The following is a 12,913-nucleotide window of genomic DNA, read 5'->3' on the forward strand; positions in this document are numbered from 1 at the left end:
TGAAACATAGGGGGCGAAAAGTGCACTTTAGCCTATTCTTTTTAGAGAAATGATATTTGTACAACCATTTTGTAACAACTTTTGTGACAACTTTCTCTCTCATACTCACATATGTTTTTACTTTATCTCTCTATTGCTTTGATTTTCGTGCTAAAACCTACTTTTCCTTTGTAAATTTATGGTTGTCAAATAAGTTGTCTATCAAATGGTTGTTCAAATAACACACCTCTTCTTTTTATGAATGTTGATGAAGATGAGAGAAGAAGATGAAGAAAAACAAAAAAGATTAGGTGTTGATAGTTCAGTGTTGTATACAATGAACCTGCAATCAAACGGTTGAAAACATATCAAAAATTTTAGACATTAAAAAACTAACGGAGATGACCATATTAGTAAACGGATGAAGACTTATGGGACCAAATTGAGACACTTTATAGTTAAGGGAATAAAATGAAAACCAAAAATAAATTAAGGGACCAAAGCATGTATTAAACCTAAAAAAAAAGTTGTCACGAGCACAAATTTTATATTTGAACGATACACTTCAGCGATTCATTTACATAAAATAACGTGAAAACAATAAATGACATAAAAAAAGTCATAATCGATAAACAACAACTTATCATTTTTTGAATGAATTAAACTCTATAAGAGTAATATTTTAATGCCCAAAAATATTATTTATTACAGAAGAAAAATGTTATTATTTAAAAAAAATAGAAAATCAAAATAGTGAAAGTAGAACAACATGTGTCAGAATTTTATAATAGGAGGTTAGTTTTGTAATTGTGATAGTAATTTGTTTCTAAAGTTTATTATTTATTTAAATTTATTTATTTATTAACAGATAAAGTAAGTAGACTGTGCACAACAAGCCTACACGTTGAGCAGCAGCAACAACTAACCGTCAATGACCGACGTGGAATGAAAGCCATTGGTTAAGCGGACAACGTTTCAACTCCATCCACGTCCATTCCTCAAAAGAAAAAAACCATATACTTTATGTACTTAGGCTAATAATAATTTGAATTTTTTTTTTTTTTGAAAAAGCTAAAATGAAATTTATTAAAATGGCAATGAATCTTAACCGGCACAACGAGAGTTAGGCTAGGAGTTTTACAATAGCAACATGCAAACGATAGATGGGAAACCTCTAATGGAAAACTCATATAACCATAAATCAAAGAAAAAAAATTCAAAAAACTATAAGAAACGCCTCCTAATAAATGAGGGCTATCTCCGAAATCAATAAATAGAAACACCAAAACAAAGCTAACACCATGATCAAAGAAACAACATAAACAAAATCCTCAAGCATCGTCGCAACTGCCACAATAACAACTTTCACCACCCACATTCCACTGCTCGCACACAACCCACACAACCCCTGAACACCAACTTAAAAACATACACCGCAACCAACAACCTTTGAAAAACAGTTGGGGATAAAACCCCAAACACCACCGTTAGCTCTCCCAAGCACCTTCACCCGAAACACACCTCACAAAGAACCGCAAAAGCCAACCAAAAATTCATGTACCATCACCAAAAACCACCACAAACATCACCACAAAAATCAACCCCACCACCACCACCGTCATCAAAACTACATTGACCACCAAAATCCACCACGAGCCCCGTCACAAAAGATCCAAAATCAGCAACACCATGAAAAACGCCATGAAGCACCACAAACCAACACAACCAAAGATCCACCGAACCCATAACAGTTCATAAGCGAACCTAGATATGATCCATCACCACCATCGTGACTGATCCATCACCACCTATGTTGCGGGCAAACATAACCTCCACCACACAACCAATATAAAAAACAAATCAAATAGTCTGAGACCCACGAAAACCAAACAACCACCGACAATTATCCAACGACACACCACGAAACCCTCAACCAAACGAAAAAAGAAAAAAACACCAAAAACATAAATCAACCTTTACGACGACAAAGAGCAACCGCACGTCGGAAATGTACGGTGGTGCGGAGGACAGAGACCCTCGTCGCACCACCATCCATTTGATCTACGTGATGGCGGCGGCGGATTTGAAATTTGTGTGAGGAAGAAAGGAGTACGACGGTCCTAGGTTTAATTAATATAATTTATCGACGTATAATTATTTTACACATTCATATAATGATAAATTATTACGTCAATTAGTAAATATGAAAATATATAAGTTGACATATCATTAGTTGAGGCTTAATTGCATGTTTGATTCCTTATGCTTATTTTAAATTTCATGTTGGTCTCTTATACTTTAAAAGATTTAAGTTGATCTCTTATGTTTTAAATTTTTTAAATTGTTCCAAAGATTACTCATCTTGAAATAAGTTAGCCTTTTCAACGATCTAATATTAAGTTTAATAAAAAAATAAATGAATAAAATATTTTAAATTTGATTTTTCTAAATAAATTAAATTCCATCACATATATAATTCTTAGTTAGAATTGTCCCCGTGAACTTAGCTCAGTTGATGAGTACAATACATAATATATGTAACGTTCGGAGTTCGAATTCGGCCACCACCAACAAAATTCTTAGTTCAATTAGAAATGATAATTGATGATTGTCGACATAGTTATTAAAATATCCAAAAATGTGTTGAGTTGGCAAGATGAGTCACATTACATCCGCACCTTTTTTGTTTGTTTGTATAGTCAACAAGATCTTAGGAGAAAGGATATTTACTTAAATTAATAAGAAAATAAAAATAAAAATTAGAAAACGACATTTTATTTGTATGACACTCTATACTTTGGAGTAGCGAGAAATGCAATGTTGTTGAGATTCTGTTTTTTCTCACACACACAAACAGTTACATAATTTCAAGTTTTCCCTTTATTCTTTTCTTCTCTTCTTTGTCAACTCAAAGTTACATACACACGAGAATACGGGTAATCTCTGTTCAACTATAATCTTTCAGCTTCTTGGCTTTCTTGTTTTCTACTCTACGTAGCAAAAATATCTACATGTGTTTTGAATAATTGCAAGCTGTGTAAGTTTTTGAATCTGGGTTTTTCATTTCACCACTTGTGTTTAACATCTATTTTATATTGTTTTGATGTATGTAATATAAAGTTGAATATTCTGTTGAGTAGTTAGTTTTTTTTACAAAATTTGCTTCTTGTTCTTGATTTTATTGCTGTTGGAAAATTTTAATTTATAAAATATGGTTGAATGATAGAATTGTCCAACACGATACCCACACATGTCATTGCATTACATTCAATTATTTTATTTTCTTAAATTATTATTATAGTCGTTAAGGAATTAAGGGGAGCCTTGGCACAGTGGTAAAATGGTTGTCACGTGATTGAACGGTCACGGGTTCAAGTACTGAAAACAGCCTCTTGTAAAAACAAGGTACGGCTGCATACAATATGTCAAAATGGCGGGACTCCTTCCCGGACCCTACGTACCCGGAGCTTTAGTACTCCGGGTTGCCGTTATTATTATTGTTGTTGTGTGGTAAGACTAAACATGATAAACGGTATTAAAGAGAGTTAGGGTAACACCTATAGTAAAAAGATGATGGAAACTAGGCTTAGGTGATTTGAGCGTGTAGAGAAAAGACCCGTAGATTAAGGAGAGTATATATCAGATGGAGAGTAGTCAAATCACTAGAGGCAGAGGAATACCTAGAAAAACTATAAGAGAATGTATCAAGAAAGATCTAGAGATTAGTGAGTTGGATAGAAATATGTTATATGATTGAATATGAGGTTGTTTGATCCATATAGACAACCCAACTTAGTGAGGTAAGGCTTGGTTGTTGTTGTTATTTCGTGTCAGTGTCATGTTCATGTCAGTGCTTCGTAGATCTTAATCCGTCTTTTGATTGGTAGATATTGGACATCAATTGTGATTTATATGATCAACTCAAATTTGAAGAATATTGATTGTGTTTTCCCCCACTGCTTGTGTTTATTGCAGTAGTTGCCGAGTCATACTTTTTCCGGGTTTCTGAGATTTGATAGGAAACATGATTGTGTCAGCTCTTCTAACATCTGTTGGGATCAACACAGCTTTGTGTGTGTTATTCTTGACATTGTATTCTATATTGAGGAAGCAACCAAGCAATTATGAAGTTTACGTGCCTCGCTTGTTGGTTGAAGGAACTTCTAAGAGGAGGAGTCATTTCAATTTTGAAAGACTTATACCTTCTGCAGGTTGGGTTGCTAAAGCCTGGAAACTCTCTGAGGAGGAGCTGTACTCATCATCAGGGTTAGATGGTGTTGTCTTTATGCGTATCATAACCTTCAGGTACTATATCTTTCTAGATTTCCCTTCATTAGGGGATAGTAGTACTAAATTACGGTCTTATAAATGTTTTAGAGGTCTCTGCGACAACATTGCAACCTCAATTGCAGTTGCATTGACCACATTTGTTCACATTTTGCTGCAATATCAAGGTTTTTAGCGTAACCTAACTGTGACCGCAATGAAATTTAGAACAATGCCACTATAAAAACATAAAAGGGGTAATTAAGTTGTTTAAGTTTCTCTTATTTAGATTGATTTGTTCTTATATTTCTTGGATGCAGTGTGAAAATATTTACTTTTGCCGGGGTTATTGGGATCTTTGTACTTCTTCCAGTCAATTGCTGGGGAAATCAGCTACAAGATTTTGATGTTGCTAACTTTACTAGTAACTCCTTGGATGTGTTCACTATATCAAATATAAACAGTGGCTCTAAATGGTAATACTACCTCAAGATTTTATTGTTCTATTCGACATTATGGGATCTTAATCTTTATAAGATCGTTATCCTTTATCATTTGTTTTTCAGGTTATGGGTACACTTCAGTGCTGTATATGTTGTAACTGGATTCATATGCTTACTTCTTTTTAATGTAAGTGCATGCACTCTTAGCCTATGGATTTTTTTTCTTTCTAACTCCTTCATCTATCTTCATATTTTATGCCTTTTAAACCACATTAATTATGACCTTTTAAGATGAAAATGTGATGAGTAATATCTATTATGGCCCTGTTTAGGTAACAACTTAGTTAAGTGTTCATATAATAAATTATCATACAGGTGCTTATGTATAAGCTAATTCTATATCAAAAGTTAAAATAACTCAATTTTTTTTATTCCATATAAGCTATCCTTGAAAGCTTATGGATAAAGCTGAAAACAACTTATAGACATGTCATAAGTTGTTTCCATAAGCTCTTTTAAAACAATCTTAGAAGTGCTTATCAAGTATATGAGTTCAAATAAGGCAATCCAAACAAGCTCTGTATCTTTTTTTTGGTATCTAGAGTTCTTGACTAATTAACAGGATATAAATTACTACCTCTTAATTCTTCAGAGCTTGATAATAAGTGTTTCCATTCTAAATTTTCTTTATTAATTGAAATATATAAGTAGGTATAGCTTATGCAAGAACCAATATTGAATAACCTACTCATTTCTCAATATTATTTCAATCTTCAGGAATATAAACTCATATCTTCTAGAAGAATTTCTTACTTTTATTCATCCAAACCACAGCCTCATCAGTTCGCCATTTTAGTTAACAGCATTCCCACTTCTTCTAGCAGCATCAGTGACAGTGTCGACAGCTTCTTTAAAGAGCTCTACCCTTCTTCTTATCTGTCACATGTGGTTGTTCGTCGTACAAGCAAAATCCGAAGTCTTGTGGTGAGGATTATGTTGAATTTCAATTTCCTTTCTTGATAATCAATTTTTTCTTCTATATTTTACATTTTCTTGGAAACTTTACTTTAGTCTTCTAAAGGGCTGCATAATTTTGTAGATTTGTGTATTGTTCTACATATTTGTTGCTTTTAATACTCTAGCAATACATAATAATATTAACATCTTCTATGTGAGTTCAATCATCTTTTCAATGACATGTATAAGGTGGCTGCTCTGTTGATCAAACTTAAGTGCTTTGGTATACTATTTCTATTTCAATTTGAAGAATTATAAAGCTCATATCCCTATCTTTTGAATTCCTCAATCTAGAATGATGCAAACAATATGTACAAAAAGGTTGCACAATCACGACCAGATCCCACTAAGGAGAAGATTAAGCAAGGAGCCTTTTCTCGACTTTTTCACCAAAGAAATAATCATATAGAGCGTTATGAAAAGCAGTTAGCGGAGATTGAGGAGAATGTAAGATTGAAGCAGTCAGAGGCTTCATTGGCAGGAGAAGTATGTGGTAATCTTTGAATTTTAAAAGAAACATTTTAAAACTAGTATATCAGTCTTTTTTTAACTATTTGAATTTTTCATGTCTCTGTTGGCATAAAGTGCATGCTACTAATACACAAGTAGGCTCGAGCTGCATTTGTATTCTTCAGGACTCGTTTTGCTGCCGCAGCTGCTTTCCATTTGCAGCAATCAGTCAATCCCACACAGTGGATTACTGAGTTGGCTCCAGAACCTCATGATGTTTACTGGCCTTTCTTCTCTGAATCGTTCATACGAATATGGATTTCTAAGTTGGTGGTTGTACTCGTGTCTATTGTTTTCATTATTTTGTTCCTTGTACCTGTAGTCTTCGTACAAGGGCTTACCAACTTGAGTCAATTGAAAACTTTGCTTCCCTTCTTGACGAGCATTCTAACCATGTAAGTTAAACTTGGTTTATTTATTTGATGCTATTTGGTCATTCATAACTCCTCTCTCTTTTATGGTATCTTGTTTCTCTTCTATGCACAAAAAGAAAAACTTTAGAATTGCATGAGAATTAGGTCAATCATCGATTAGGCGACACGTTGGTGATTGTAGATTTTGTATTACAATGATTGCATGTTCAGTTTAATGAATTTGTAATATCAGTTAGTTCCAAAAAGTAATATATTGATGCAGTTGATGCACATTGGGGAATTATACATACAGCGCAAGTAATAATTGAATTACAACATAGTTTTTTTTGTCCTGTCTTCTATTTGGTGATGTACAACACTTTTAGTTTTGAGGGAGAGAAATGAATTGCATATTGTAGGAAGAAGGTTGAAGGAGAGAAAAAGGCTTAGTGAAGAGGACTATATAGGAGAGAAAAAAAGGGTTTGGATATTTTAGACTTTTGGATGTTTTTCCTGGAACAAATATTCAACGCATCGTTTATAGAGTAACAAACAAGATTTAAGACCTTTGTTATGGGACCTGACTTCTCTAAAGTGAAATGTAAAGTGAGTATTTTCAACCATTGATTGACGAATCAAAGGCATATATATTAAGGGTAAATCAAAGTAAATCATGAGTTTGTTGAAATAACAGTCATTGATTTTCTTATTTACACTTTACTCACTTTGGAGGAGCCAAATTCTTTCCTGTCATGTGCTTTATCTTTTGTTTATTTCTTTCCAATGACTACTGTTAATAAATTCGTGCTATCCAACTCTATTATTTAGAAAATAAAATGCACCCTATGGAGCGTAGAGCAAATGAACATGTCAAACTAGGTAGTCAAATTTTGGTTACCTAATTTTTTTGTTCACATGATAGCTTTGGCTTTTTCCTTCAAAAAAAAAAAGCTTTGGCTTTTTGTTCTGTTTTTTCAAGTTGTCAATGCAAAATCTCTGAACCTTTTGTGGATCTGCTTACAGAAAATTTGTGAGTCAGATAGTTACCGGATATCTTCCCAGTCTGATTCTTCAGTTGTTTCTGCAACTGGTGCCGCCTACCATGGAATTCCTTTCCACTATTCAAGGATACATCTCACACAGTGATATAGAAATGAGTGCAACTACTAAAGTGTTGTGGTTCACGGTATGGAATGTTTTTTTCGCGACTGCATTTTCTGGCTCAATTCTATCTATGGCGTCTACCATCCTTGTTCCTACGTCCATTCCTGGGAAGTTAGCAATTGTGGTTCCAGCACAGGTTAGATGATGTTTCTCTCCATTATAAAACATTAGATAAGGTTACGTTAGAAATATTTCTGTCTCAAATTATTTGTCACTTTAAAATACCAAGACATCATCTTTATTACTTATGTTTTCATTTCTATCTTTTTGATGCAAATAATTTTTGTTTGATTTTAGGCATCATTCTTTATTACTTATGTTGTCACGTCAGGATGGACAAGCGTGTCATCAGAACTCTTCCGTATATTTCCTTATATTGTTAATTTGATAACAAGGCTATTCAAAACACCAGATGATGAATTTGAACTTCCATATATGCCATACCACAAGGATGTTCCAAGGGTCCTTTTCTTTGGACTTCTTGGTATTTCATATTTCTTCCTAGCTCCACTAATTTTACCGTTCGTCCTGGCCTACTTCTGTCTTGCATACATCATTTACAAAAACCAGGTAACAATTTATTTGGGTATTATACATGAAAATAAGAGACACTTCATGAACTTTTGATATGAGTTGAACTGATACTCTCTGCTTATGTATTATGCAGTTTATGAATGTATATGCACCAAGGTATGAAACTGCAGGAAAATTTTGGCCTACTGTGCACAATTCAATGATATTCTCTCTAGTACTCATGCACATCATTGCCGTGGGAATCTTTGCATTGAAAAAACTCTCTCTAGCATCTACCTTGACGCTTCCTCTACCGCTCCTCACACTTTTATTTAATGAGTATTGCCGAAAACGATTCCTACCAATATTTGTTGGATACTCTGCCGAGGTACATTTCAAATCAAGATAACAACTATGGCCTAAATGTTTGCCTGTTTTGGATTGGCTTATTTGAGTCCTACGACTAGCATAGGCAGGCAGTAGCAAAACTGTTTAAGAGAGCTTATGAAACAACTTATAACATGTCTATAAGTTGTTTTCAGCTTATTTCCATAAGATCTTTGTAATAGCTTATGAAAACAACTTATAGCTTATATAAAAATAGCTTGACTTTATTTATCTTTTGTTATAGAAATAACTTATACATAAGAACTTATATGATTTAACACTTATGCTACAAGAGCTTAATTAAGTTGTTTATCCAAATAGACATAAAAGAAAGTTATTGCAATTTTGCAATAACAAAGTTATTGTATTTTGCATTCAATCTGTTATTTCTGTAAGTTATTGCATTTTGCATTCAATCTGTTAGCTCTAATTTCGATTCATGTCTGTGTTTCAGAGTTTGATAAAGAAGGACAGGGAAGACCAGAATGATCCTACATTGACTGAGTTTTATCACAATTTGGTAGATGCTTATAAAGATCCTGCTTTGGTTCCAATTCAATACTCATCAAACAATGACAGTCTTTCCAGTCCCCTTATATCTTCAGCTTGATGCTGAGACACAATGTTATACACTAATAGAGTAGTTTTTTTGGCTCTTTCTTGTATGTGATTGAACATTCATATTTTAAGAGAAATGGCATGCAAAAGATGCTTGTATTGTATTGTATATGTGTGAAAATAGAGTAGTCTTGGTTTCCAACTAGTGGCCAATTTTGTGCTTTTCTTATCTTTTGCTTTCCACTCTTCAATTTATCTATAGACTATAGCAGTCAACTTATCTTTTGCTTTTCACTCTCTAATTTTCTTCTACATCTTGCATTTATTTCATTGTGAATGCAATATGTCAGAACCAAAGAGCATGCTCAATTGACACATTTTTGTGTAAAGATTACAAAAACTAATCTGAGTATATACACTAAGCTAAGAGGAATGAGCCTTATTAATGAGTCTAATATAAAAACTAATTGGGAAATGCTAACATGTACTTCCTCCGATCCGATATATAAGAAAATTTTCAAAAAAATCTTTGGTCCAAATTATAAGAAAACATCATAACTTTTAAGGTGTAGTTATTACTTAAAAGACTTTTTTACCCTTTATTTAATGTTTTTGTTTTTAATATTAATAGGTGTATTTAATGCTTCACAACTTTTTATAAGGATATATTTGTAAAAATATTCAAAAAGTTACACTAATTAATAGTTGTATTGGTTTCGATGTTTTTTGGTTTTTCTTCTTATAATAAGGACCGGAGGAAGTATAGCTTATATAAAAATAGCTTGACTTTATTTATCTTTTGTTATACAAGTAAAATTATGTATCGGATATTGTGCTAATTTATCTATCCAAATTTTGAAAATTATTTTTTCTCAATAAATATTTACTATTTATCAAATTTTGAACATATATCTTGAGGGCATATATTAGCATTAGCATGATCTAAACTAATTTACAACATAATATGTTGTCTATGACAACTTTCCAACAAAAAAGAAAGTATTTGACAATAGTTATTTGTTTACAATACTCGTGAATGAATATCTATAATTCTCCATTGATTTAAATGTGTCATTGGTCCCTGCACTTTCATCAGATTTTGGTATTGGTCCCTGCACTTTTTTTTGTTTGGCATTGGTCCCTGCACTTTGTAAAAATATTGGTATTGGTCCCTCTGTTAACTTTCTGTTAAAAAAAAAAACACAAAACCAACGGAGTGCCACGTGGCCTAATCATTTCACGCCACGTGGCACCAATATCAATATTTTTACAAAGTGCAGGGACCAATACCAATAGTTTTGTGTTTTTTTTTTAACAGAAAGTTAATAGAGGGATCAATACCAATATTTTTACAAAGTGCAGGGACCAATTCCAAACAAAAAAAAGTATAACGACCAATACCAAAATTTGATGAAAGTGCAAAGACTAAAGACATATTTAAACCTTCTCCATTTATAAGTAAGTTGAGTCAAAAACACTTGTAAGTAAGTAGGTTGGAGTTGTATTGACAAACCATTTGTTAACACATCAAACAACTGGTGTCTAGAAGAGATTGTGGCAATTGCTATCAATCTTCTATCCAAATTGTCCTTTATGAAGTATTACCTCAATGTGATTTATTATGTCACTATGAATATGATTATGGATAATACCAATACTTAAAATTTATTGTTACAAAAGATCTTTAACGCCTGTTTGTTTTTAAAGAAATGATATTTGAACAATTAATTTATAATAACTTTTTAGATAAATGATATTTATACAATCACTCTTTAACAATTTTTTATCTCATATTATTATCATAAAAGTTGTTTAAAAAAATTGTACAAATATGAATACACCATTTTTTTCTCTACTTTTCCCATCAATTATTGACATCGATTTTTGTACAATTGGTCCTCATTTGAAATCCATTATCCGACAAAAAAAATACAAGGTGAGTTTATGGTTCCCATGACTCCTTTTCAAAACAAAATTATTTGTAATGAATTCAAACATGTCATGAGCAATGAATAAGAGTGTGACAAGTAAAAACAAAATTGAACTCTCAATCACTTTGATGCCAATCTGAAAATACTACTTTGTTCTTATCTAAATATATACATGATAATATTTAAATTTTGATCCAATGTCTTTCCATGCATAGTATTTGATGTTTGGTCTACAATAATAGAAAAGTAGTGTTTGGTTTATGATTTTAGATATTTCATTGCAAATATTTTCTAAATAAAACAGTGAATTCTAACATGATGTGTCAATTCTTTAATGTGTTGCATTCTAACAACTTAGAGTCAAATAGGTATAACATAATTTATGGCATAAAGATAGTGTAAACAACATTAGAACCAAGGATGATTAGTGGAGTTACTATGTGGTATACAATCAAACTAAGCATGTTTTAAGGCTCCACATTTGTTTCATCATCACATTCAACTTATGTTTGTCTTCCCAAGTGCATGAATCATCTTATCCCACAAACACTAATAATGTAAACCAAAAGTAAGAATTAAAGATGAGATAAAGATAAAATTAATGTAAAGGAAAACTTGACTAAGTGATAAGCATAAAATAGTTTCTTTATTTTTTCCAACTTTTTTCCAAAGTTCTAATAAGTAGCCATTAAGAAAATATGTAGCTACATATCTCAGGATTAGACTAGGAGTTAAATTGATTGTGCCTAAATTTGCTTTCCAAAGTGCTATCGGTTTAGTTTATCTAAAGTGGACAATTTATTTAGATAATAGAGTCAGTAATCTCAACTTAAATATTGATATTTTAATACATTCGTAATTTATTATAGGCAAAATTACACTTTTAATCCTTTAACTTAATTTCAGGTAACAGTTTGGTCTTTTATCTTTTACCTTTTTTTCATTTCAATTTGGTCCTTTTTGTCCATTTTTATATACATTTTCAAGCTTCAAATCTAATATTCTTATGCAAACATAGACGAGGATCATAAATTTGAAGATTGAAAAACCATAAGAAAATAAAATCATGAATTTTAAACTTAAAAATTCATATAAAAATGTGTTGATATAAAATCTAAATCCCTATTTTTAATTTTAAAGATAACAAACTAATTAAATTAAACTTTATTAATTCTGATTTTAATTGTTATATAACTTGTGCTCTTGAGTATCTTTTTTTAAGTTAAAGGTATAAAAGCATTGTACAATTATCAAGGAAAGCACCAAGTTATGATGGAGAGATTGATCTCAAGTATTGGTTTCAAATATGGATTTAATGTTCAAATAAGGCCAAGCACGTACAGGGAAATGGAATGTTACATTTGAGGAAGCAATAAATATTTCAAGCATAAATTATATCATGACAAGGGAATATTATTTGAAGCTTACTACAAATGAACATATGAACAAAAAGAACATATTTAATGTCATGTGCAAAAATGGTTGGCATGAGAATGACCACTATATTTTCGACAACACATCAAGAGTGTAAGACAAATACAAAACTATAAACCTTTGGATATTTACTTTATGGTCACTTCACAACATGACAAGAAAGCTACCTAGTACAAGAAAAGCCTTTTCTTTGGGCTCAAGTCTTATGGTACAGCAACAAGTGAAAAGGAAATGAGCTGTACAAAGCTCATGTCTCACGTAGCAAGCAACAAAGTACAAAGGAAAGCCTCAGCAGATTTAGAGATCGATCTCAACTTCGAAAGGAACAGTTTCATCTCAAAGGCTCCCTTGAAACTTG

At 32.2% G+C, this 12,913-nt stretch overlaps 1 protein-coding gene across 1 annotated transcript; it reads left to right on the top strand.

Moving 5' to 3' along the window:
- Nucleotides 1–2,766: 2,766 nt before the first annotated feature.
- Nucleotides 2,767–9,359, top strand: LOC11412808 (CSC1-like protein At1g69450). The gene is made up of 11 exons (XM_003613866.4): nucleotides 2,767–3,016; nucleotides 3,955–4,284; nucleotides 4,566–4,721; nucleotides 4,812–4,875; nucleotides 5,466–5,672; nucleotides 6,000–6,191; nucleotides 6,315–6,610; nucleotides 7,592–7,868; nucleotides 8,030–8,302; nucleotides 8,400–8,633; nucleotides 9,087–9,359. The coding sequence occupies exons 2-11, from the start codon at nucleotides 4,004–4,006 to the stop codon at nucleotides 9,240–9,242; spliced, it is 2,136 nt and encodes a 711-aa protein (XP_003613914.1). The 5' UTR covers nucleotides 2,767–3,016; nucleotides 3,955–4,003; the 3' UTR covers nucleotides 9,243–9,359.
- The last annotated feature ends 3,554 nt before the right edge of the window (nucleotides 9,360–12,913 follow it).

This window comes from Medicago truncatula, chromosome 5 (genome assembly GCF_003473485.1).
Source record: "Medicago truncatula cultivar Jemalong A17 chromosome 5, MtrunA17r5.0-ANR, whole genome shotgun sequence".
NCBI classification, from domain to species: Eukaryota; Viridiplantae; Streptophyta; class Magnoliopsida; order Fabales; family Fabaceae; genus Medicago; species Medicago truncatula.

Coding starts and splice junctions, on each gene's coding strand:
- LOC11412808 (XM_003613866.4), top strand. CDS start 4,004: ATGATTGTGTCAGCTCTTCTAACATCTGTTGGGATCAACACAGCTTTG. Junction 4,285..4,565: donor ATGCGTATCATAACCTTCAG/GTACTATATCTT, acceptor TCTTGGATGCAG/TGTGAAAATATTTACTTTTG. Junction 6,192..6,314: donor AGGCTTCATTGGCAGGAGAA/GTATGTGGTAAT, acceptor ATACACAAGTAG/GCTCGAGCTGCATTTGTATT.